This window comes from Lepisosteus oculatus, chromosome 6 (assembly GCF_040954835.1).
Source record: "Lepisosteus oculatus isolate fLepOcu1 chromosome 6, fLepOcu1.hap2, whole genome shotgun sequence".
Classification (NCBI taxonomy): Eukaryota; Metazoa; Chordata; class Actinopteri; order Semionotiformes; family Lepisosteidae; genus Lepisosteus; species Lepisosteus oculatus.
In genome coordinates, this window is record NC_090701.1 from 5,179,970 (window position 1) to 5,203,291 (window position 23,322).

Consider the following 23,322-nt stretch of genomic DNA (forward strand, 5'->3'; position numbering starts at 1 on the left):
CAGAAATAAGGAAACCTCCCCAGCAGCCTACTTCTGAAGAGCCCTGAGCTCAAAGAAAACTACAGCGCTGTCAATCAAGAACTAACAGCTTCTACCTCTGAGCAACCTGTGAACTTGCAAACATGTCAGTCTTTCCTGTCCCACTGACAGGTTTATGGTTTTCTATTGGCACTTTACCTCTTTCGCTAATAAATAAATTAAAAAAGCTCACAGGGGCTTCTGTGTCTTTTTGTGCGCTTTTAGGACTATCAAAAGTTAATCTCTGCCATATCTTTCCAATAGAAATTTGTCAAAGGCATTTTGGAGTTTAATAACACCACAGCACCTGGAGACAACAGCTCACAAGCTCTTCCTGTGTGATCTGCTGTACATATCCATCTTTGCCTTCACTTCCCACCAGCACTTTTCTAATACCTGAACGGAAATACTGGCAAGAATGTACATTTTGGTGAAAAAAAGCTTCATGTACATCACAGGTAAAGTTTTTCTTAAAGCTCCAAGTGCAATTTATTGCTTAATCTTACAGGGCATAAAAATTGAACACTAGTTTTCAAAACACAGCTCACTAAAAATGCTATTGTATCATGCTATGACTGCTGATTCATTTGACACTTTGACCCCACTCAGAAGAATACCTAGCAAAATCCTCTACAGAAATGAAGCTGCATTCTATGTCTGCATTGCTAGCATTCAAAAACCAATCATCTGAAAATATATTACTGCTTTAATATATGGTCTTTCTTTTTAATAACAGTATTGTCAATTTTATAACTAACATGTTTTTGCATGAGGGTTAAACTGTAAATCCTGCACTGCACAAGCCGGTAATTACAAATCTGCAGATAAAAAGCAAATACTTTTTTGCCATAGGGTGTCTAGTCTGTGGTATGCTGCTTGAGGGCTTTATAGAGCACTGCTCTGCAAAAGCCTACCGTACTGGATATGCTTTCATAGCTAGTTTCTCATTAAGTAAGTATATTTATTGCGTAAATGATATATTTATTAATGACAATATTGGCAACAGTACCAGTTCTCAGGCTGCACCGATTTCTCAAAAACAGTGCCCGAGTCACAGTGTCAGCTAAACAGAAGCAGACATTCCATCACAGATGTGTGACACACCTTTATCTGTAGACTAAATGGCACTTTCAAATTTACAGATCAGTTAAAAACATTATCTTACTTTTGCTTTGAAACGTTCAGCTTATTTAATCAAATAAGCATTTAAAAAAATGTTTTTTTTTCTCCAAAAAGACAAACACAAATGTCAAAGACTACAGTATGAGGAAGGGTTGTTCCATCAACATGGAGTTTTCCTATTTTATTCTGAAGTTTCAGTATTGAAAAGAAGTTGAAGTGCACTTCACAGCTGAATAGACTCATCTAGATGTCTAATTTAGTGTGTTCCATGTGATTACTCAAACAAATGTATCTGGTAAATTGACCATGTATGATCTGCAAATCACTGACCTACTGTATTTATGTAGGGAATATTAGAAGAGACATATAACCTTATGCATGCATTCAGAAAAAAATAAAAGGAATCTGAATATTGATTGAATGTTTCTTGTGTTTTTTGACCAATTGAGATCAGTCATGACTGTCTGTGATACACCCAAGTGACAGTGTTGTATTATTATTAAATTACCTTGTTAGCGAGATAGTTGATTTGGCACAGGTCAACAGGTGATATAACCTATTGAATGTCAACCCTGGTAAAAAGCAAGAAAGAAAAAAAAAGAAACAAATAAGCTCCGCTTATTAAGAGAACAATGCCATGATTGATGGCACCCGGGCTGCATGGTTCTACACTGATCGAGCGCCGGGACTTCACCTGCTGCCTGTCCTGCAGGCTCATCCTGACATGACAGCATTCCATGCAGGGCGACGCACAAGCACACACTGCTCACAGAACAAAGGCTCTCTTGCAAGGTGAGAATGTGACAGTTGTGCCCCACATTCCCAACATGAGCTTCAGTGAACACTAGTGAGACGAGCTGGGATGACATGTGGCTTCAAGGGTTCAGAGACCAGTGACCAAGCTCTGTAAGAGCAGGGGGAATGGGGCAGAATCCCATGAGGTAGTATCTGCAACAGGTTAAGAGCACCGTAAGAGCATGCAGAACAGATGTACAGCTTGTATTGCTTCCAGTAGTGATCACACACACTTCTAGTCTGTGAAACCACAACACTTCATTATTCAACCTTGTTGATGACACATGTAAATCAGCATGTCTAATCAGTTATACGTCACTGCACCTGCTACCAAAACATTTCTTTCGTTCTTCTGATAACTCTGCGAATCTGTTAAGAATACAATGAGATTCAATGAAAATGAATGATCACCTATCAGCGAATAATAGATTTCTTTAGATGATTGGTAGAGTTTCTGGATTACTTTGAAGTCCAAAGGGTCATCACTGAAAATAACGCCTTTATGGAACTGCATTAATACCATATTACTGCAAGATCTGGCAAATCATAGATCCAGAGATGTATTTTGTCTTCACAATCAATGTTTACTCTATGGAAACTCTTCTACTACTGTACTTTGTCTGTATGCCCTCCTGCTCTAACTATTTCACCTTTTCCCTGCATGCTTTAAATCTTCCTCCTGAGGGAAAGTGATAAATCCTTATATGTCAGACACACAGGCTGACAATTCTGATGATATACAGTATTACCTAATACTAACAGAATCCCCTGGGATGTTTGGAACCTGTCAGTCAAATGTCGTAGAATTGCAATACACTCCAGGTACACCTTTTTAGCTGTGGTCTAAAGGAGAGAAGGGAATAAGTAACAGAAGCACAGGTTCAGCAAGCTTTCCATTTGTTTCCATGAAACAAAGTTAAAGATCAGGGACACACACTGGTTGGGAGGCCCACTTCAGTGGTTTTCACAGCGGTCCTGTATGTGCCATGCAATGACATTGTGATCACAGAATTTGCATCATTCAGAAGACAGACAAGATAGAAAAGGTTGGAGTGTAGCAGTATACCTTTCATCAAAAAAGACCTGGGCAAAGATAACATTGAAAGGAGGCAAGTAGAAAGTGCTACGCACATGTAATAGAAGAACAAACTATAAATATGACAAGGGAAACACTGAGGTTAATAAAAGGCATGAATAAGCTGTTTATGTTGACACCACAGATAATGCAGACAATGTTTTAATATAGTTTGAAGTGTAGGATCTAGTAGTACTATTAATATATATTAATAATATTATATACTGTATATAATTTGCAATAATTTGCAATAATAAATAAATTGTATTAATATAGCGAATAATAAATATGTTGTATGTATATAGCATTTTTCATCTATTTTTGAATAGGGAAGACCAGATTCAAGTAAGTAAAATCATCAAATTCTTTAGAATGAACAGTGAAAGAGGAGGAAAACTGAAGGGAAATGGCATTTAAAACAGACAACGGTGCTGATTTTTTACACATAGTGTTTGTGGGAGACTGGGGCAAACTACCAAGCCATGCCGTTGAAGTCTTTTTTCAAGGCTAGGATAAGATCATTGGATCAATTTTCAAACAGCAACTAAAAAAGCTGGATGGACCAAATGGCCTTCACTGGTTAGGCCTTATCCTGTGTGATGCAATAAGCGATGGCTTTAGCAAAAAAAACACCATCTTGACTCAAGCCCAGATGTGAAGATGGGAGGATGAGACACACGTTGTGTGTTCTGTATGTGTCTGTGCACAAAGACAGACAAGGGAAGACCAGCTGAAGGAAGGAGGTCAGCAGTGTTCCCTGAGAGGAGAACAACACATGGAGACCCAGCCAGCTCAATGAATCACACTTTAATGGGTACCAGCACATTGTTTTTTACCTCACTTGGGCTGGTTGTAGCAGTGACTCAGGTTTAATAAATATTGAGCCTTGCTAATGATATTACTTCTACTACTCTTAAAAACAGCAATAACACAGAAAGTTCTCCGGAATCCAAAGGCCTATCCTTTAATGTAAATGTTGGTTATAACTTTTTTTTGTCTGTGCTATTAGGTGTATAACCAGTTATTAAGGTCTCTTAGCTTGAATCACACCCTTTCTTTTATCGGTCTTCTATAGACTTTGTGTCTATAGCCCCAAAAGATACGCATAGAGGCTAAGCTGTAATAGTGACTTGTCATATTTAACATTCCTATTGGAGGCAGCCAGGTCATAAATCTTAGGAAGTAATAACTCACCAAGCTAGACTTGCATTTCTTTGTAGGATATCACTTTTCAGAAGCTTTCAGAAATTGCCTGGACTAGATATACAGTAGAAGATTGTAATGCCCAGAAAACAAACCCCAAAAATACAGAATAAAAAAATGATTAAGTTCTTAACATCATATTGGTTTTGACAGACGTTCCATTTACTGTGCTACTTTTTAAAGTTTTTAACTTTTCCTTTGTACTTTGGTTCATTCTTAGTGCCTTATTCTAACATCCCGAACTTTAGCCTTTGGGTCTTAATAAAAACTAAAAGGAAGGATTTCCTATGACTCTCACTTTTTCAGAAATGAAATAAGCAAAATGTGTTTTCTCTTGAATATGACTAATACACACAGCTACTGCATTTAGCGGTCATAAATGCTCGGTCACACAGGAATGTTTTTATACTGTATGTTGGAGACAGCTGATTATTCAAGTTCTTTTAAATATCCATCAGAAAAGCTCCCCATATCTGGTGAGGGCTGTGGCAACCCAGAGTCTGTCCCAGAAACACTGAAGCACAAGGCCTGTGGCAGAACTACACCCTGGCCTGGATTCCAGGTCACCACAGGGCAAAGAACGTGGTACAATCAATTCCTAGCTCCTTTAAAAACATGTTGAGGGGAAAGGTGGCAAAAAATGACATGTAAAGAATATTAGCTGTAGCAAACGTTTAAAGACTAATGCAGGGTGTAACTATGAAAGGACTGTACTGTCACAAAGGTTATTCATAAAAACTGATTTCAATTACTTTCCCAGGAACACAGTTGGTGTGAGATCAGGCAGTAAACTCCTACTGTTATGAGAAGCCTCTGGCTTCTGCATTTATGGTCAGATAACTACAATCATGCCAAGCTTTATGACAAAGATGGACTGCTACAAATCCTTTACAGCTCCTCCTAAATAACGAAAGGAATTCAGTTTAATATAAAACCTTGACCAGCTGCACTGAATCCTTGCATTGGCACAGTTTTCACTGTTCATTAAAGAAAGCCTTTTTTGATTTATTGCCTGCTCTGACTTGGTTGACTTTGGGCTTTTGGTACACTTTTTAACTGGGTTTGACTAGAGGAGAAGCATGATTCTCTCCATACTTTCGCAGCAATGATTAGTGATTAATTTAACAAGGTTCCATAGCTGGCAAACACAGCACCAATGTGGTATATCTGGTCAGAGGGACTGTATTTAACTGAACAGGTACGTCCAGTTCAGCAGGGCAAAAATACAAAACTGAATGTGTCATACATTTCCAGATTCTGAGGCTAAAATTATCTTTCAGTTTTTTTTTAGGTAACTGTTACAGCTTCATGCCTTTTGGTAAGCGGCAACCTTTTCTTTTAATAGTCAAAAAGTATGAACAGGAATACTGTCTTCTTGTAGGTTTATGTGCAGCAGGGCTTGCAAGTTGTTGATGCTTCCATCTGTCCATGCTGTTCCAGAAATACCTGCCAAGAAGCTGCCGTTTTACCAGGTAATTTGTCTTTTATTTGCTTTCAGGACCGAAGTGCTGCCACTGTGGAGCTGTTCTCCTGCACTCCCTGGTAAAGAGACCCATATCCTGGAAGTTACACCGAAAAGGAGCCGCCCCTTTCCACCCTTCGAGCCGAACACGTCGGAGTTTTCAACAAACAAAGCAACAGCATAAATAAAGTCAGGGGCTGACAGGGTGTCAACACTGATGACATGACTGCACACACCCACAATGAGGGTTTGACAGTCCTCCCTGCTGTCCGGCTGAGCTTCAGACGTCACGCCGTATCCCACAGCCCAAAGTCCCACGAAGCTCGCTAACTAGCCGGAACTCTGCCCCGACTTTGTTCACACTCTATAGACAATGTCGGTTCTTAACGTTTTCAAACGAATCAAAATCACATAACTGGAGCACGCTGTACTCATGACAGAGAAAAAAAACGTTGCCCCGAAATGCATTAGAAGGTGTTTTACCCCATGGCGGCCATATAATGCTGCAGCCCAGTTAAGACAGAGATCAGGAAGGCTTTCCTAATAAGCCCACATTTAATCACAGAGTCACGGCCTGAACTGGTCTTCCTGTGTATTTTTGGCAGACTATGTGTGAGGACCTTGGTGAATACACCTTTGTCCACTCTGCACCATGTCACTAGACAGCAGTGCTTCAGAGGGCATTAATGGGTCCTTGCAGTGACGAATAAGGGGGTGGTGAATCTGTCATCGCTTCAGATATCCCCAGCTCTTAAAGTGCTGTACAAACACTACAGTGGAATGGGGGACATGTGGAGTACAGTGTGCCTCTCAGTGTCAGCTTGGCACTGGATGTGTTCCCTTCCTGCTAGAGACCTGGGTTTTTGCTGTATTGGCACAGAAAAAAAACACATAAATATGGCTTACGATCTACACAAATGTTCGTCACAACCGGTTTTCATTGTCTGGGCATTATTTTGTGAGAGTGTGGCCAGCGGTGCAGATTTTTATACCAATTAAAGGCAATTAAAGGCAACAGGACTGACGCATACAGATATATATTGGTTTAGGATTGCAGGCATAGAAGACGAAATCTGCACAGATCACTTGCTTCACCCTTCTATGATTAACAGACACTGCCAATGTGTGCAGATCTCTAAACAGAGGTTTAACTCCTATTTAATCCCTGAATCCTGAAGTGTACTTCAGAGCAGTCACTAGTTCAGAGAAAAGGAAGATTTCCAGGTTCTCCCTCGACTGTTTGATACCCATAATCTTCCCACAAATGAAGGCAGCCTAATTCACGGTCCCCAGTACAGTGAATAACCAATCGACCCCATTTCTCTCCAGTACAGTCAGGCCCAAACAAAATTCAGAAAATTTAACAGAAATTAACTTTAAAAACATGAATAATAAAATGATTGTCAGCTGAAGGATTTATTCACTTAAACTGTAAAAACAAGTCACTTACATTTCAAAGAAAATAAAACATTGGTTAGTGAATGGACAGAGAAGAAGATCTCTGTGTCTTTAACTGAGAGAACGTACAGAATTTAAGGTATGGTGCTCTATTTAATAACCTGGGCCCTGCTCTGATTGTAACTATTTCATGCAATTTTAATTAAAGTTTCTTTTGACGCTCAATATATTACAAAAGACATATTCTGGCAAAATGGTACTCTAGGATCTTTTGCAAGTATCTGAAATTGTACAGATCCCAGTCCTATTATTAAAACATATTGTGGATCACTTCCATTTTAGGAATTTAGACTCGATGATACAGAGCATTAATCACAAATGAATCCTCTATTTTATGTAAAATACTTAAATAAGAAGAAATCATATTCTTTTATGTTTGGTGGTCTGGAGCTGAAGAAAAAAACTATAAAAACTGGTCATGCTTAACTATAAAACATGCAAATATTCTTTAGTTTATTTTTTTAATGAATCATTCTTTGAATAAATGTTACTTTGTATCTACATTATCACAACAGTAACAATATAAGTTATGAAGAAGAAATTTCCAGAAAAAATGAGTTAACCCTGTTTCCACTGACTGTCCCTACACACATAAAAAAAGGCCAGTAGACTCTGTGTGCATTTTACTGCTATTTAAATGATACAATTAGCCTAACACACACGCGAAAGAAAAAGAAAAGGCCCAAATAATATCTGAAACAGCCCAGAATGTAGTAAGGCAGAAAAACTAAAGAAAATCATGTTCGTTCGTTTAGTTGATGTTAATACTGTATGTGGTTTATGGGCTCAGTATGGAGCTCTGACTGCCCTGCGTTTGGGAATTGGTAGGAAGATAAAAAAAGAAATCAGCACCCTGGTTGCTCACTCCAGTGCCTCTGTCACAGCTGATTATACAAACTTGAGGGAAGCTAAGCCTCGGGTGTTGGCACCATTTGCCATCTATTGGGCAGGACACCTCCTCTCAGGAGCAGCTGTCGGTGTCGTGGCAACAGTGTCACCCATGGGGAGGAAGTGGGAGGGACGCACTGTTGGAGGGTCCAAATGTAAATAAACAAATGCTAATGAAAGCGGTAAACTCCAGATTGGCCCGCGCTGCGGCTAATGAACGGGTGGTCCTGAAGGCCCAGTTGTGTCCACAGGTTTACTAGGGCTTTTCAAAGTGCCAGCACCTGTAACCAGTAACGACTTGGTTTGGGTCATTAGGAGCCAAGAAAGTTGCCATGAAAACCTACAGAGGCACCAGCTCTCAAACACTAGGACCATCCATCCCTGAATCAGTGGGAAATTAGAGACCTGCAAAGGTCAGGACTATGGACAGGACACCGATAAGACAAATACAAGGTCACTGTTTATACAGGAATACACTTGTTTCTGTTTAACACAATGTATAAAAATGTCTGTTATTTGTTGTTTTAACGTTTGACCAGAGAAGACGGTACTAACAAGTGAGAAGTGACATCAAACTGCAGTTACTAAAAGCACAGCACCACAACATCAAAAATGGATTTTGTTTTCAACAAAATTCCTATAAAAACGTTGTAAGAGGCATTATTTGATTTTAATAAAAATGTCTGATTGTTCATTAGTACTAACAGAAGTACTATTTTTTAACCAATTAACCCATTTTTCTTCAACTTTCTTTAAAATATCGGCAGAATACTAGGAACTATTACTGACAAGGTTATCAGAAGGCAGTGCCTTATCCGACTGCGATAAACATCCCTGTTCCTCTGTTTGGGATTTGATAAGGAAACGAGGCTGATTGTTTTTTACAATCAGTACTTATGGTGAGTCGAAAGAGTGCTCCATCCACCCATTCACCTTCAGCCTCCTCCAAAAAAAACACTCCCAAGAAAACCCTTTTCAAATTTTCTTCCACATTTCTTTCAATGTTTTCTAAGAAAAAAAATATTTTCACTACAAGTCCTCAGTTGTATCCCAGACACCCTCCAGCTTTCAGAACATTTCACTACAGCCTGAATTTAAAGAACCCCTGAGAAAACCTGTCAGCATTTCATACTGCTGTCCGATACCAGGCAAAGCTTTTCCTGTCTCATTGGTTTCCTATTATATTCCCTCATTAAAAGTGTATTTATTCAAATTGGAAACTTCTTCCCAACTTGGTGACTTCAGGGGGAAGAAGTTAATTTCCTGGAGGCATTTCTTTCAGGGGCCAAAGTAAAACATTAAATGGGCTTCTCCTGTGAGTAGCCACTGCTGAGTAACTAGTTTCACTGCTGTCAAGGCAACGTAATTGGTTTCCCATAGTGTCTGTGAAAAGTATAGGACTCTGACAGCAGGAGTTTAATGAGGCCACTTTCACAAACAATGCGGCCAAATGAAACAATTAGCCGGCTGAGCGATTTGATAATTCACCATTAATTTCTCAGGTAGTGTTTAACTTACCACTTCAGTGGGCCTGTAGTACTTGGGATTAACTCTGACATGAATCCTTCCAGTCTCTTGGCACCGGCCGACCTCGTTTTCGTTCTTGCCTTCCCATCTGCGGACAGAGCAACCATCTAATGAAGCAGGGAGGACCGCACGTTCTCCAGTCTCAAATACAGTCCCAAAGACAACTCCGAGGATGAGCTTCCTCCGTTTCCTTTAACCTTTTCCCTGCACTAAAGTAGAATTTGTAGAATTCTACAACAGAGTGGAGTAGAATTGGAAGTATAGGATGCTGACAGTGAAACAAATGAAAATAATAAAAAGATTAAAAAACAATTAAAAAAAATTCACAGCGTTTTTGCTGGTGGTGAAATAAACGAGAAATCAATAGTTTTTTGAGCTGTGAGAAAATCTATAGATCCATGAACAAGCAGACGAACAAAACGGGCACATTCCAAGTCATGGGAGTAAGTAACAATCAAACATGGATCTTATTTTAATAAATTAATAACATTCAAATAAAACTTAGACTTCTTGCAGCTGAACATTTTTCTTGTCATCTTCCACCGAAAAATTTGCCGTTTCGTTTCTAAGTTTCTTAGCAGCTTCTGTACTTTGCAGTAAAAAAAAAAGTGGTTTCAAGATTTGTATCTAGTCTGCATCATCAACATTAGCCCTCATTAGCCGTTCATAGATATTCTGTGGAAGCTGTGATGTACAACACTACAGACCACTGATTTACTGCAGGCTCTACCCTGAGGCATAATTAATGTCAGCACAAGAAGAAGGGGGAGGTTATTGCATAATATCTTCTTTTTAATTATCACTGATATTAATACAAGTCATACTGTATATAGAATACAGTGCTGTACAAATGTTCAAGAAATTTGCTCTGTTCTATTCTTTCCACTAAGTGTTCCTCCATCTTTATGCAGAAACACACTTCAATAATAATCTTCTACTGAAATGTTTGCCATTTTGTACATTTACAGTTAATCCTGATAGATATTTCCTGTGTGTAACAGTACATGAAGAAGCCCTTTAGCTTTCTGGTGTGCAGAGACGAACAAATGATGCTAAATATGAGGAATAACCTGACAATGAGTAAATCACACATCACTAAATGTGATGGATTAGCTACTAAAACACTTCAGATCTACTGTTCTTTTTTCTCATTTAATTTGCTGTAATCAGATTATTGATCATGGAGGACTGAAACAAAGATCACTACATGACAAGCTTGGCCTATTCTCTGTCAGACTAGCCTTGAAATGAAAATTGAAAGTTGTTATAACAGCAGACAATTCTATCAGCAGCAAAATGTGATTGTAAATAGTACAATTAAGACAACCAGCACAATTTTCCAATAGCTTACTCTGTTTGAACAGAATAACATGGTTTTGAAAAACATTAAACAGGTTGGTGATATGAAAACTCAAACTCAAGGTTTCTGTCCAACTCAAATTAGTCTTTCTGATCAACAGTAGTCATAATAAGCAGATAAACATTTATGTGAAATTAATTTTTGTCCATAAAAAGGTCAATTTCATCTGACTTAAGTTTTAAATATTTTTTCCTGTGTCGCTGCATGCCCTGTGCTTGATAAAACAGATTTGAGCCTGTTTTAATTCCAAAGAACAATATTCAGAAGGAAACAGGGGAATTTATTTGTGAAACATGAATGGTTTTGGCCCCAGATCTAAACCACTGACTCAGTGTTTTCAAGTAATACTTCATAATAAATACCCCAAAAAACATAAAATGGCATTTATAAATCACCAACCTCATGTAATATTCTACAATTTGTAAAATTTAATCCAGGTCTTACACAGAGATGACACAATTCTGAGAAGATTAAAGCAATGCATTCATTTAAGGATTGTTTTCAAAGAGCAGGAATTCAGTAACTGAATGGATTGGTGTGTCTTCATAAAGCTGACTTGATTTTTATTCTCCTTATCTCTGAAATCAGGCAAACTGTTTTTTAACTAAACAAGTACTCTCTTAAAGCCTCTCAGTGGTGTTATAAGTCAGTACACAAACTGTTTAAATCAAGAGAGGCGCACACGCACAGAAGCTATTCAAGGGGATTGTTTTTCATTAAAGACCTGCAAATGAGTAAAACCAAAACTTTGATATACAGTTCACAACATCAGTGGTGTTCTCAATAATGATCCTGTAATTAAAAGAAATAATCACAAATGTCATTTCAATTAAAATTATATGGGTCCTAACAAAATCAGTGAGAGAAAAATCTTATTAAACTGAATGAATGGAGAGGAAAGGGAGTTCATCTGCTCGTCTATCTATGATTCCAAACATCAAAGCAGAAATTCATGCTGGTAGCCTTTTCAATCTTAAGTGAGTTTATAATGTCCTGAAAAAAAGTCAAACAGTAGAAGTTAAAGAGGGCTGAATGAAGAAAGCATTAAATATTAAAATCTCACAGTAGGGGTCTCATTTCCCTGCCTTTAACTTAAATACTGTCCTTGCTTTGCAAAACAGCTGCTTTGCCTTCCTTTGCTTGTTGAGAAATCCCTCTATAGCTACATGACATGACAAGCAATACGTTTTGCAAAGCATTATACAATGCTAGCAATATATGGCGCAACTCAAAAATTAAACTAAAATATGCACATAAAATGCATATTTACTTCAGCTTAGGTCTGTTTGACAAAGACAGAATAAACAGTTAAACCTTATTGCAATCACAGTATTAGGCAGAGTTTAGCAAATAACTGTACCAATTGTTCACATCTTTTTTCACATTCTGAAGCACTTGTGCTATCTACCTTTCTGAATCAATACACATAATCAAAAACAACACAATCAAAAACACTGTTAAATCAATAAAATAATTGACTTCTCCTTGTTTCTTTCACTCGTGAAACTAATATGATGCTCTGAGAGAGGAACGCCCTGGTTCCAAACAGCGATTCACTTCAAATAACTCTGGTTTGCCACCCTGGATCTTCATAAACAGAGTGCAACATTTTCCTGACCATATCATTCAAAGCCATCCTGCAAGGTGCAAACACCTTGGTGTCAATATCTCAAAGCATTCATTTACTGCATTGGCATTTTCCTGATATGCGATGTTTTGGGACACAGCCTGAATTAAGACTTGTGTGGGTCTCTCTATTGTCGAGCCTTCTTATTTTGATTTGATAATAGCACCTCTGAAGTAAAAATAACTCCTGCAAAGTCAATTGCACAGAAGTGCAAGGCGGGGAGAATGTCGGCTCGTCAGGTCGTATGTTGGTGTCTGACACAGCTCTGTGCACTTATTTGTTTCCACAGGTTATCTCTCTCGTCATCTCGGTCACTCTTGTCAGAAGCCTTATTATGCAGCGGCTGTAATCAAACACAACACCAGGAAACCAGGTGGCATTCCAAAACATTCAACACACCAGGAACAAGACAAAAAGATGAGGAAGAGATGAAGTAATTAAGTCAGCAGAGGCCTGTTTGGTTTTGTGAAACAGAAATCAAGAAATCAAAATAACAGATCTGATTTAATCTGGATACCAAACAGTCCATATTCATACAAGGTTCCACTATACAGTATAATTGCTGGGACCTCTCCCTTAGAATTTGTGTCACAGAAAGTACCAGTATTGCATTCATACATCTACATGGCATTGCAGAAAAATCTTTTCTGCTTGCTTTCTGTGATTTTTAATCCAGTTGTCTCTTATCTTGGTGGCACCCTTTCCTTGGTTTTTCCATTTGGATGAGGAATGCAGCAATCTTCGCTTGGCGGAACGGTTTTTTATAACTCCAGCCGTTACTCATCCGAGGAGGAATCTCAAAGGCAATCACATCACAAGACCGCAATATATCTGTTCAAATCCCTTTCTAATTGGAAAGAAGCATGAGTCAGAGGTACACAGCACAATTTCTCCACGGCCTTCTACTTACACAATCGTTTTCCCGATGTGCATGAATGCTTTTTCCACAAACTCCCGGACGCTGTGGACTTCCCCAGTTGCTATAACAAGGTCCTCCGGCTCATCCTGTTGCAGCATCAGCCACATGGCCTGAGAGGGGAAAAAGAGAGGAATTGTGGGTATTGGCAGAACTCAAGACATTTCTGTGCACTTAGGGCACTTCCGGTTTCTTTACAATCTAAACAGCCGTGGGGGAGCCCAGACAAAATCCAAGGAGCAACCACTTGCCATATGAAACTCAGCGAGACGTTTTGCTCTTGGGATATTGTTGGCTTATACAATTCTGAAGGGGATTTGAACAGTAAAAAAGGCTCAGTCCCACAACCAGGCACTGTTTAGAGACCACGAACAGACGTTGATGGTACATTTAAGACTGATGTCAGGAAGCATTCCTGTGAAAAGACGTTTGTGGGTATTTTAGACATATCACTTAACCATACACGTAAAATGCTGTTTGGATTCTGTTGCTCTAGTCTTTTTTGTCATGTTTTCTTTGGTAGGTTATTTTAGACTTTTGAGAAAAGGGTCTTCGGAGCAGAAGTAAAGAATAACAAAGATTACAAAAAAATGGCCATTGTACAAAGTTGTTGATTTCTGTTGTACGATACATCATTCCTGTAAAGTGCTAAAAGCACCATTTCACATTTTCAAAGATGTATAAAATGAAGAAGGTTCTTTGAAGCGACTGATACAGCTGTGGGCTGAGCTATGTTACACGTTAAAAAAGGCCTATCAACTGGAAAAACAGGGAGCTCATCACGTCTATGGTTTCTGATAAAAGAATCACCTCCATGGTGTCTAATGTTATAAGAGACTTGCTTTACATTCCTTCAGTTGCATGAAAGTCCACTCACAACTGATAATCCGAAAAGCCAGCAGGTAACTCAAGCACTTTTAATAATAAAATATTAATATAAAAACAAGGGCACTTTCATAGTGAGTCCTGCTCAGCACATCCTGGTGAGGAACTGGGAGACTGAGAGAGAGTGCCCACACAGGTGGGACAGTCAAGGTCCAGGCCATGGAAAATCACTCAGAGACCGAGTTCGCTGGGACTGCAGCACATAACACAAGAGCAGGTTCTTCATTTAGTACAAAACGCTCAAAACAACAGAAGGGCCGTCACCAATGCAAATGAAACAACCCATTCAATGTTGCTTTATTTTTTAAATTGACATTCAGTTAGTCTGTTGTTCTGAACAAGATGTTATAAAAAAGAGACACTATTCAAAAATGGGTTTTCAACTTGGAATTCTCCTGGTTACTCTACAGCCACAGGGACACTTCACATCCTCATAGTTATAGACGTCCAATGGATGTGTACATTTAAACAGGAAGGTGGGATATCTTGCCAACCAGAAAAGGCTACAAATCCAGGCTTGACAAGCTGGAATTCCACCTTAATTTAAAAAAAATGTTCCCCTTTCCCTCCTGTGAATTTGAAAATTAAACACAATTCACGCATTCTTTAAACTTTTTTGCTGCTTCAATACGCAAAGGATGAAAGAGCTCTGACAGCTGTGCCTGAGGAAAGTCTTTGCGATTTCCTGTGCAGAATCCCGGAAATATATTAAAGCGACCCAATAAATAAATACATACATTTATGAACAGGCCTAAAACCTAAGACCTTATGAGGAGGCTTGCAGTCTGAGAAGCCTAACCTTTGCACTTCTGTGCTGCCGTCACTGAAATCCTCCTGGGAAGTCAAATGTGGGAACCATGAAGAAATTTCCCAAGGGCATCCTCTCCCATTTTAAATTCATTTATCGACACACGCGGTGCTGCATTCCATATAGCGGCCTTTGAGCACCGCGAACTTAATAACTTTTAAAAACACAGAAAAAACAATAGCTATAGTCGCAAAAGCAGTAAAGGTACCAGACAACGTGAAAATTGTATGTTTACAGATATGTGATAACAGATACAGGGGGTTTCGAATGGGGCCATGTAATACAGGCCAGGACAAGAGAAGGACTTGCTGCAGGACAGTGGAGGAGCAGTTGAGGGAACAAAGTCACAGCTGAGAGGCCCTCTAAACTCGTCGAAAGACAGACGAACATGAAGAGCCTTTGCCAATTGTTCTAAATGCCAGCTGTCGGAATGGGCAATTAAATAAGGTGATAGAGACTCACAGGGAGCAGCCACACAGTACATTATACAACTCAAAGCTCAGAAATACCACATAATCAATACTGCATAACTGCAGCCCATTATAACAGATCCTTAAAATGCCCCTCTTGTGGACTCCTAGACACTTCATTTAACGTTCCATCGGATACTCTACAAGCCTAAAATACTACATGGGATGACATTATCACATAGCATCGACATCAAACCAGGGCAAAGATTTTACGATGCTCTGTGCTCCTCCTGCCCGTTCAGGCCCTGTAACCCATGTCTGAAGCAATTATTCACCTAACCCACCATGCTATAAAACCGTTTTATTGCACTGCAACAGCATCATCAGCACACTTCAGAGAAGTAGGAGAGTCCATTTGACTAAAACAGGACCAAGGCTCTGGGGGCCAGCTCCAAACCCGCAACCAGTTACAGCAGAAAAAAAATGAAAACAGACCAAGGCTGACTAGAAGAACTATCTTTTTTTTTTCAAACACTAACCAAGGATGCACTTTATAACTCATCCCTACTATTTGAGGGGCTATGAAATTGTTGGAATGTTTCATTAGTGTTAAATACTTCAAAGCCAATGTATGGTTTGAATATTTTCTATGCTATAATAATAGAGTGGGTGACTATAATATCTATGACATGCAAATAAATTGATCACTACAGGGCAGATGAAGCTTAAACTATATTAAATGACGGGAGCCTACAAGAAAGAAGGAATTGTAACCTTATAAGATGCCGTAATGCATTTTATAACTCATATACAGGCAATGCTTTTTCTGGAAACATCCATGCAAAAAGCAGTATTTATGGTAACAACTCCTAACAAAAACAAGAATATGACTTTGGAGCGGCCAGCTATTTTAAGTCTATATTTAGATAGACTGTTAGCTCTTTCAGCTATGTCATTTTCAGAAATAGCCTCCACTTTTACACTACACATAATAGGATTCTTGTGCCAATGCTACTCTGACGTACTTGAGTCTAAATAAAAATATAAGAAGTGGGCTAATTTGATAGGGTTATGTTCCTTCATTTGGACATTCAACATACATAACACCGCTACCAATGAACATATTCCGCTGAGGTATTTTTAAATATAAGTTAGCTGTGCCATGATAGTTGTATATACACTGTACGCTACTGTATTTGGATCTTAAAATCCACTCACTGCCCGTGATAACTTCATAAGGATGGACACTGACCTCATCCTTCTTTGGAAACAGGGTTTATTTGAAGAAAGAAAAAAAGTTGAAAAATATTAGATCTGCATTTTGGAATGCATGGAGAAGATTAGTCAGATGGGGATTTGTAAGTCAAATGTACATTGCCTTGCAAAAGTATTCAGACCCTTTACAGTTTTCACATTGTTTCTTTAAAGCTTACAGTCATGACAGATTGAAGCAGTAATACAGATTTGGTATACACACAAACGTCTCTACACATTCAAGCAAAAAACAAAAAAAAGAAGGAAAGAGTTTGAAGAAAAGTCATGACTACAAATATTCAAAATATTTGCTGTGGCAAATATTTAAGGTAGCTCCACAAAATCACCTTATCGAGCCACACAATTAGTGGCAGTAATAGCATAATTGTTCACATGATTTCACAGCAGATACGCTCTATAATGTCCCTCAGCCAATAAATATGCAGCAGAAATTCAGCCATGAAGCCATGAAGGAGATTTCAAAACAATCGAGAAACATTTCAAAGGCTCCTAATATCTCTTTGAGCATGGAGACGTCGATCTTTAAGAAGTGGAAGGCACCCAGTCACTGCCTAGATCAGGCTCACACCCTATACTGAGCAGCTGGGCAAAGCCAGCTTGATGAAACTGGTTACGGAGGCCAGTGGGGACATTGAAAGCTACAGAGTTCAATAGCTGAGATGAGATGAATGTCCATGGGTCAACAATATCCCCGTGAAACCAGAAAGGAGCTTGTGTGGAAAGAAAAAATAATTTCATCTGAAATCATGCATGGGGTCTGCAAACATGGCGCAAGAAGGTTTCCTGGTTAGACAAGATAAAATCTGAATTTGTGGTCTAAAAGCGAATTGTTAGGCATACATCTGATGAAAATCCATTATCGAACAACACTCAGTCAGCACCATCTCTACTGTCCCGCATGGTGGTGGCAGCATATTACAGTTCTACTTCTCATCAGTAGGGAATGGGACACTTGTCAAGACTAATGGTAACACAGAAGGAGCACAGTACTGCAAAACCTAAGGGGACAACCTACTTCAGACCTCTACAACTGGGGCAAAGGTTTAAACTTTCAGCAATTATTCGAAGCACAAGGGCCCTAGAGTGGTTTAAGAGTAAGGAAGTCAAAGAATTCAGTCAAAGAATTGAATCCTATTGTTAATCTGTGGAAAGACAATCTGTAAATTATCTTACCCTTACAAGAATTCAGTCTGAGCACTGAGGTGTTGAATAAAATATTAAGACGAAAAAATGTGTCATCACACATTTAATTTCACAAAATGAGATACCAGAGGAAGGGTCTGAATACTTTCACAGGACATTGTAGAGATAAATGTCAGGTAAAGATATATTATGTAATGTTATCTTTCCTCTTCACCAGCTCTAAAAACAATTAACAGTGAACCCCCAAAATGAAAGTATGGTTAACAGCAAAAAAAAACAACAAAAAAAAACAACCAATTAATGTTTTTCAGTGCCTAATTTGTTTAACTTGGTTAGGAGCAAAGGGGGATTGTACACACATGTGCTGTATCTACTACTGCAGATATTATTTCCAAAGCATGTACATCTAGATGGCAAATTAGATACTGTGTCATTACCTGACATATGGTTCTTCAGTTTTATTCTAGGCTGCCAGCTGGTACTGGATGAATTGTGCTTTACTCAGTAGGTTTATGTCATCAATAAAATAAGCAAAGCAAATGTCATTTTCACCTTGGCTGCCCTTAGAAGATAAATCAGAAGTCAAACAGCTACAAGTCCAAGAAATTGTTTTTATGGTAGATCTTTAACAGTGATGAAAATAAAGAAAAAGAAAAAAAAAAGTAAGACCACATAGTATAACGAATTGGCATCTTGTGAGATGTTAAGTTTCTTTACTGTAACACGCAGAGCTGTTTGCATTGACCTTTTCACATCCCATTCAAAGAAAACAGCTTTAGCAGGTCCCTGGGCGCTTGTGGATACTCTGCAAATCAGATTAATAAAAGCTGTGGGACAGCTCAGTCTCTTGTACTTCATATCACCTGAAGAGAGTTCACTTGGAGGCTCTGAGCTCAGCTGAGGCAGAAAAACCCAAACACACTCACAAACAGCTGTAGTGCGCAGGAGTGTGTAGCTGACTTCTCCTTTAATCTTTTCTAGGCTTTCTGAGGTCCTGTACCATATTTTGTTCCCCATTTTGTCTTGACAGCAAAGCCGTCAAACGAGTCTTCCCTCCCATCCCTTCCCGTCAGCGATGCCTCAAACGGGAGGGCGGGAGAGCGAGGCGAGAGAAGCTGAGACTCCTAGATGACCCCGAAATTAACCGTGCTCCAGGGATGAAGCGTGCTGGGTGGGACAACATGGGCAGCTGCCAGAGTTTTTCCTCCCTGGAGTGTAACATTCACGTGGGGAACAGCCACAACACTACGACCACTGTAATCGGTCCTCATCTTGGCTTTTGGAAACTACGCTCATATGAATGGTTAAAACCAACAGGAGGCCACTGGCCCATCTAGGTCATTCAGTAGCTGGTTACTAACAGATCGTATGATATGAGGAAACTAGAGTCTTATGGAAACGGTATAGTTAATTCATGATATTTGTAAAAGATGTGTTATGCATGTGTTTTTTCCTTAATCAAAATCTTTAGGCAGTGTGCTGGTTAAACAGGAACTAACATTTATGTCTGCAAAAGCCAGCTACTTAAACCAAAACAGGCAAGAGTTTGGTTTTAAGTAGACTGACTCTTAGTATCTTAGAGATACTCTTCAGTTTCAAGTGTACCCCAATAACACTTCCTTTGTGTAGTAGTGATAACCGCATTTCAGTTCACTGCTCATGCGGGCATCTCTTACAGTGTTGACCTCGGATACATGAAATTGAAGGCTAATCATTTGTACTCATTCAGCGATCATACTTGTTTTCATCAAGTGTTCTGGAACTGAAACTGTTAAGCGTTGTACCTGATGGGATGTTCATTAAGAAAAGCAGTCCTCCAGGAAACACAGCAATTTGACAGTATTTTGGCCAACTCTGACATAAAGAGCCTCAGTTCATTCTAGCTATGGGTCATCTGATACTGCCAGTGACGATTCTTTAGTGGCTTACATAGGCTGATCCCAATGTCGATTCCAGACTTCCCAGTTATCAGAAAGAATGCAGCTGCTTCTGAGATTAGGGCTCACACCAGAGACTTCATCACAGCTGGTCTGCTGAACAAGAGTTTCAGACTGTGTCGGATGAATTTTCACCACTGATACAGATATCCTTAAGAAAATGTCAGCACTACAAATCTGGCCTGCCTTAATCCTACCTGTACGCCTTGAAGCTGACTAGGAAGGCCCAGAAGCTGTTTACAGGGATCATTTCAAAAGAAAATCTTTGTTTTCTTTGATTTTTGATTTTTTGTCACATAGCTACTGTATGCAGTAGGCTTTAAAAAGGGAAGAAGAGTGTATTTTGTACTTCAAGTACATATACTATCCAAACCTACAGCACATCATTTTATATATTCTGCACACAGTACATTTGCTGATCCTACAAACTGCACCACATTCTGCATATGGTAAAATACTGTACAGATACTGTAAAATGTAAGCAATATATTGGCGGCCTTCTTGTCTATATCACTGCAAAACTAAAGTTGTGGAAGTTCGGAATATATCCAGTTTATTGTGTTATATCTAATCTCGCTGGAATTTACAAAGGATATCAACAGGCTAAATTCTCAGTGCATCATTCAATGATTTTCACTGGGGTTCAAAAATTCATAAAGATGAAACCTGAGAAGTATTTCGTCCCAAACCTTCAGACCTTCAGAAAGGAAAGGCTCAGAAAGTCAATTAATTAGCTCATCATGTCTCCGGTTGTATTTAGTCAAAACGGTAGTTCTTGTGAGTAAAAAAAAAAAAGGATATGACGTAAACAACTGATGCAAACAATAAAACTGTAGTTGAGATCACAAATGCCCCCAACAAACTGTCAAAGTGTTTGATTTTTTAACACAGAAACCAGTTGTTAAACTAGAAGTGTCCATTTTTGTGATGGTAATCTTTATTTTGTACCATACTTTTCACCACATGCCGAAACAGACTTGCAAAGCAGAGCCAGAGACAGAAGAGGTCCTGGACGAAGCTCTTATCACATACAAAGTGGAAGTATTTGCCATACTTTTTTTTCTTAAGTATAAAATCATGGGAAAAAACTGATGAGGAAAAAACAAATGTTCGATTATTATACAAAACAAAAGTCAGATTTCAAGGAATACTGCTAAATTTCAAATTATAACCCTCTCTTAATTACAGTTCCTTCTAAAGACGTAAAGGATAAACAAAGGTTACTTGGGATACATTCTGTTCAAGTTGCCCTCAGTGCATTTATTTTGCTTTTACTCAGTTAATGTATTTTTATAGAAGGTAAAGTTGAATATGATGGACAAAACAGCTGAAAACAGAGGGTCATAACATACAGTACACAGAGTTAGCACTTAGCTTTGCGGTGCCTCTAATGTCCTTAAGGAATAAGTGTGTAAGTACCTAAGTTTTAAATCAGCCTGTTCTGCCATTGGCCGCTGATAACAGATTGCCATGAAACTGCGGGGTACATAATTCTCTTCCTTCCTTGGGGTTGTCGTAGGAAGAACTTGACAAATCGCAAAGTGACTCCAACCTACAGCGCTGATGTGTAGCTGATGGTGGGCAAGATAAATATCCTCAGACCCCTCAGGAGGCTTTCCATCATGTGGAAATGCTCCCTGTTCAGGCTTGTCCTACCCGAAAAAGCTTCATGAGCTGATAGACGAACGTCCACCTAGTCCTCCACTGGAAAGCATAAACAGTGAAGTCACAGCTTGTGTGGGGTGTTCTTAAAAAGAGAAGTGTCATATTTATAGTTTAACATCCTTTAAATGGGAGTTCAAGACTATTAAGTTCTTACTAAATGAGTCAAAGTTTTGTATTTCGAGCTTATGTGAAATGCAATTTACTGGGCATACAGTGCACTGCACTCTGAAGTGTGAGAAAACGAAAGACTTTTTACACTCTTAAGCAATGTCATTTATTGCGCGACAGCATTCTCTAAGCTATCTGGAATTGTCATGTAAGTGAATGCATTTTTCATGCAATTTTCCTACAACAGTAACCACTGATCAGAAATCAAGGAATTCGCACTGAAAAATGAACTTGGACTGTATATTGTTTTCGTACAGATTCAGAGTACCTAGATTGAAAACATTGTGAAGGAGTCTTTATGACAGCAGGGATAAGACAGTTCTACTATGCTTAAGTTGTAATTCATACATTTTTTAATAGTTTCTAAATCTTTATATTAATATATTTTCATGGACCCTAGGTTTGGACACAATTCTACCCATTGGGTTCTGGATGTACTGGAGCTCAAGGAGCTACTGAATAGTAGCTGTGAAAAATGAAACCTTGGTGATAGTTCTTACATATTTTTCACTATTTAAAACAGGGTCAAAAGTACTGTAAGAGCAAGATTCATCAACAATACAGCTTTGTTCAACTTAAGTGAGTCAGTACACTAAAATAGCCACAATGCTGAAAAGAGCACCTGAAGATGAAGAGATGCAAAAATAGTCTAAGGTACGTTAATGCTACAGTATTTATTTAAAAAAAACATTACTCTGGGAACAAAAGGATGAGAATCTTGAATCAGCTGGCTGTGAAACACAAGATGCTAAATGGGCCAAGTAGTTTCTTGTTTTCATCAACGCAATTGAAATGCTTTAGAATTTGCTTAGAAGTGCAATGACGAACTACGAAAGCTTCAGAACAATATGCAATGGAAGGTTTAGATCAGGATAAGCCTTGGTTAAAAAAGTTTAAACTGTGTAGAAAGAAAGGAACTGCTGATACTCCAAAGAATGGCACCTCATCTTCAAAGCGTGGTGGGGGTAATGTCATGGCCTGGGCTGACAAAACTGTCTTGCTAATCTCGACTGATGATGGAACCGATGGCCCCAGCAGCAATCGTGAAATTTACAGAAAAATTTTGTCTGCTAATGAAGGAGAAAAGACTTCTAAATGTATCGGACATTGCTTCACCTAGCATAGTATAGTAACGTCCCAAAACTTACAACCAGTACAGCTATGAAGTTCTTCAGGAGACAAAATTGGAAAATCTTATACTGACCAGATCTGTCTCCCAAATGAAATCCAACAAAGCATGCATTTTAGAAAATGTTTAACAATAGACATATTTTATAATCTCACTAATGCCAAGAGGATAGTTTTTTCAAACCTGTAATTACAGCTCCACATCGAGGATAAATTACCATCTAATTAAGAATGTCTAAAAGTGTTGTATCTTTTTTATGAGATTATACTCATTATACTCAAAAATGTATATAGTTTCAACAGGCTAATTTCATTTAAAATTTTATCAGCTCCTCCTGAAGGGTTCAGGAAATGAGTTGAGATGCTCTGCATGTTATCTTCTAACTATAAACAGTGCTTGTGTGCCTGTTTGAACTCCAACACAAACTGATAAGGAAACTGACCAGGTTCCT

At 38.8% G+C, this 23,322-nt stretch overlaps 1 protein-coding gene across 1 annotated transcript in view; it reads right to left on the reverse strand.

The window, feature by feature from the left end:
- Positions 1–23,322, reverse strand: part of gmds (GDP-mannose 4,6-dehydratase) — a 302,854-nt gene that overhangs the window by 32,225 nt on the left and 247,307 nt on the right. Inside the window, exons 8-9 of the mRNA XM_015354685.2 lie at positions 13,446–13,564; positions 9,540–9,636 (exon numbers count right to left, since the gene is read on the reverse strand). Coding sequence (XP_015210171.1) covers positions 9,540–9,636; positions 13,446–13,564 — 216 coding nt within the window. The remainder of the gene's footprint in view (positions 1–9,539; positions 9,637–13,445; positions 13,565–23,322) is intronic.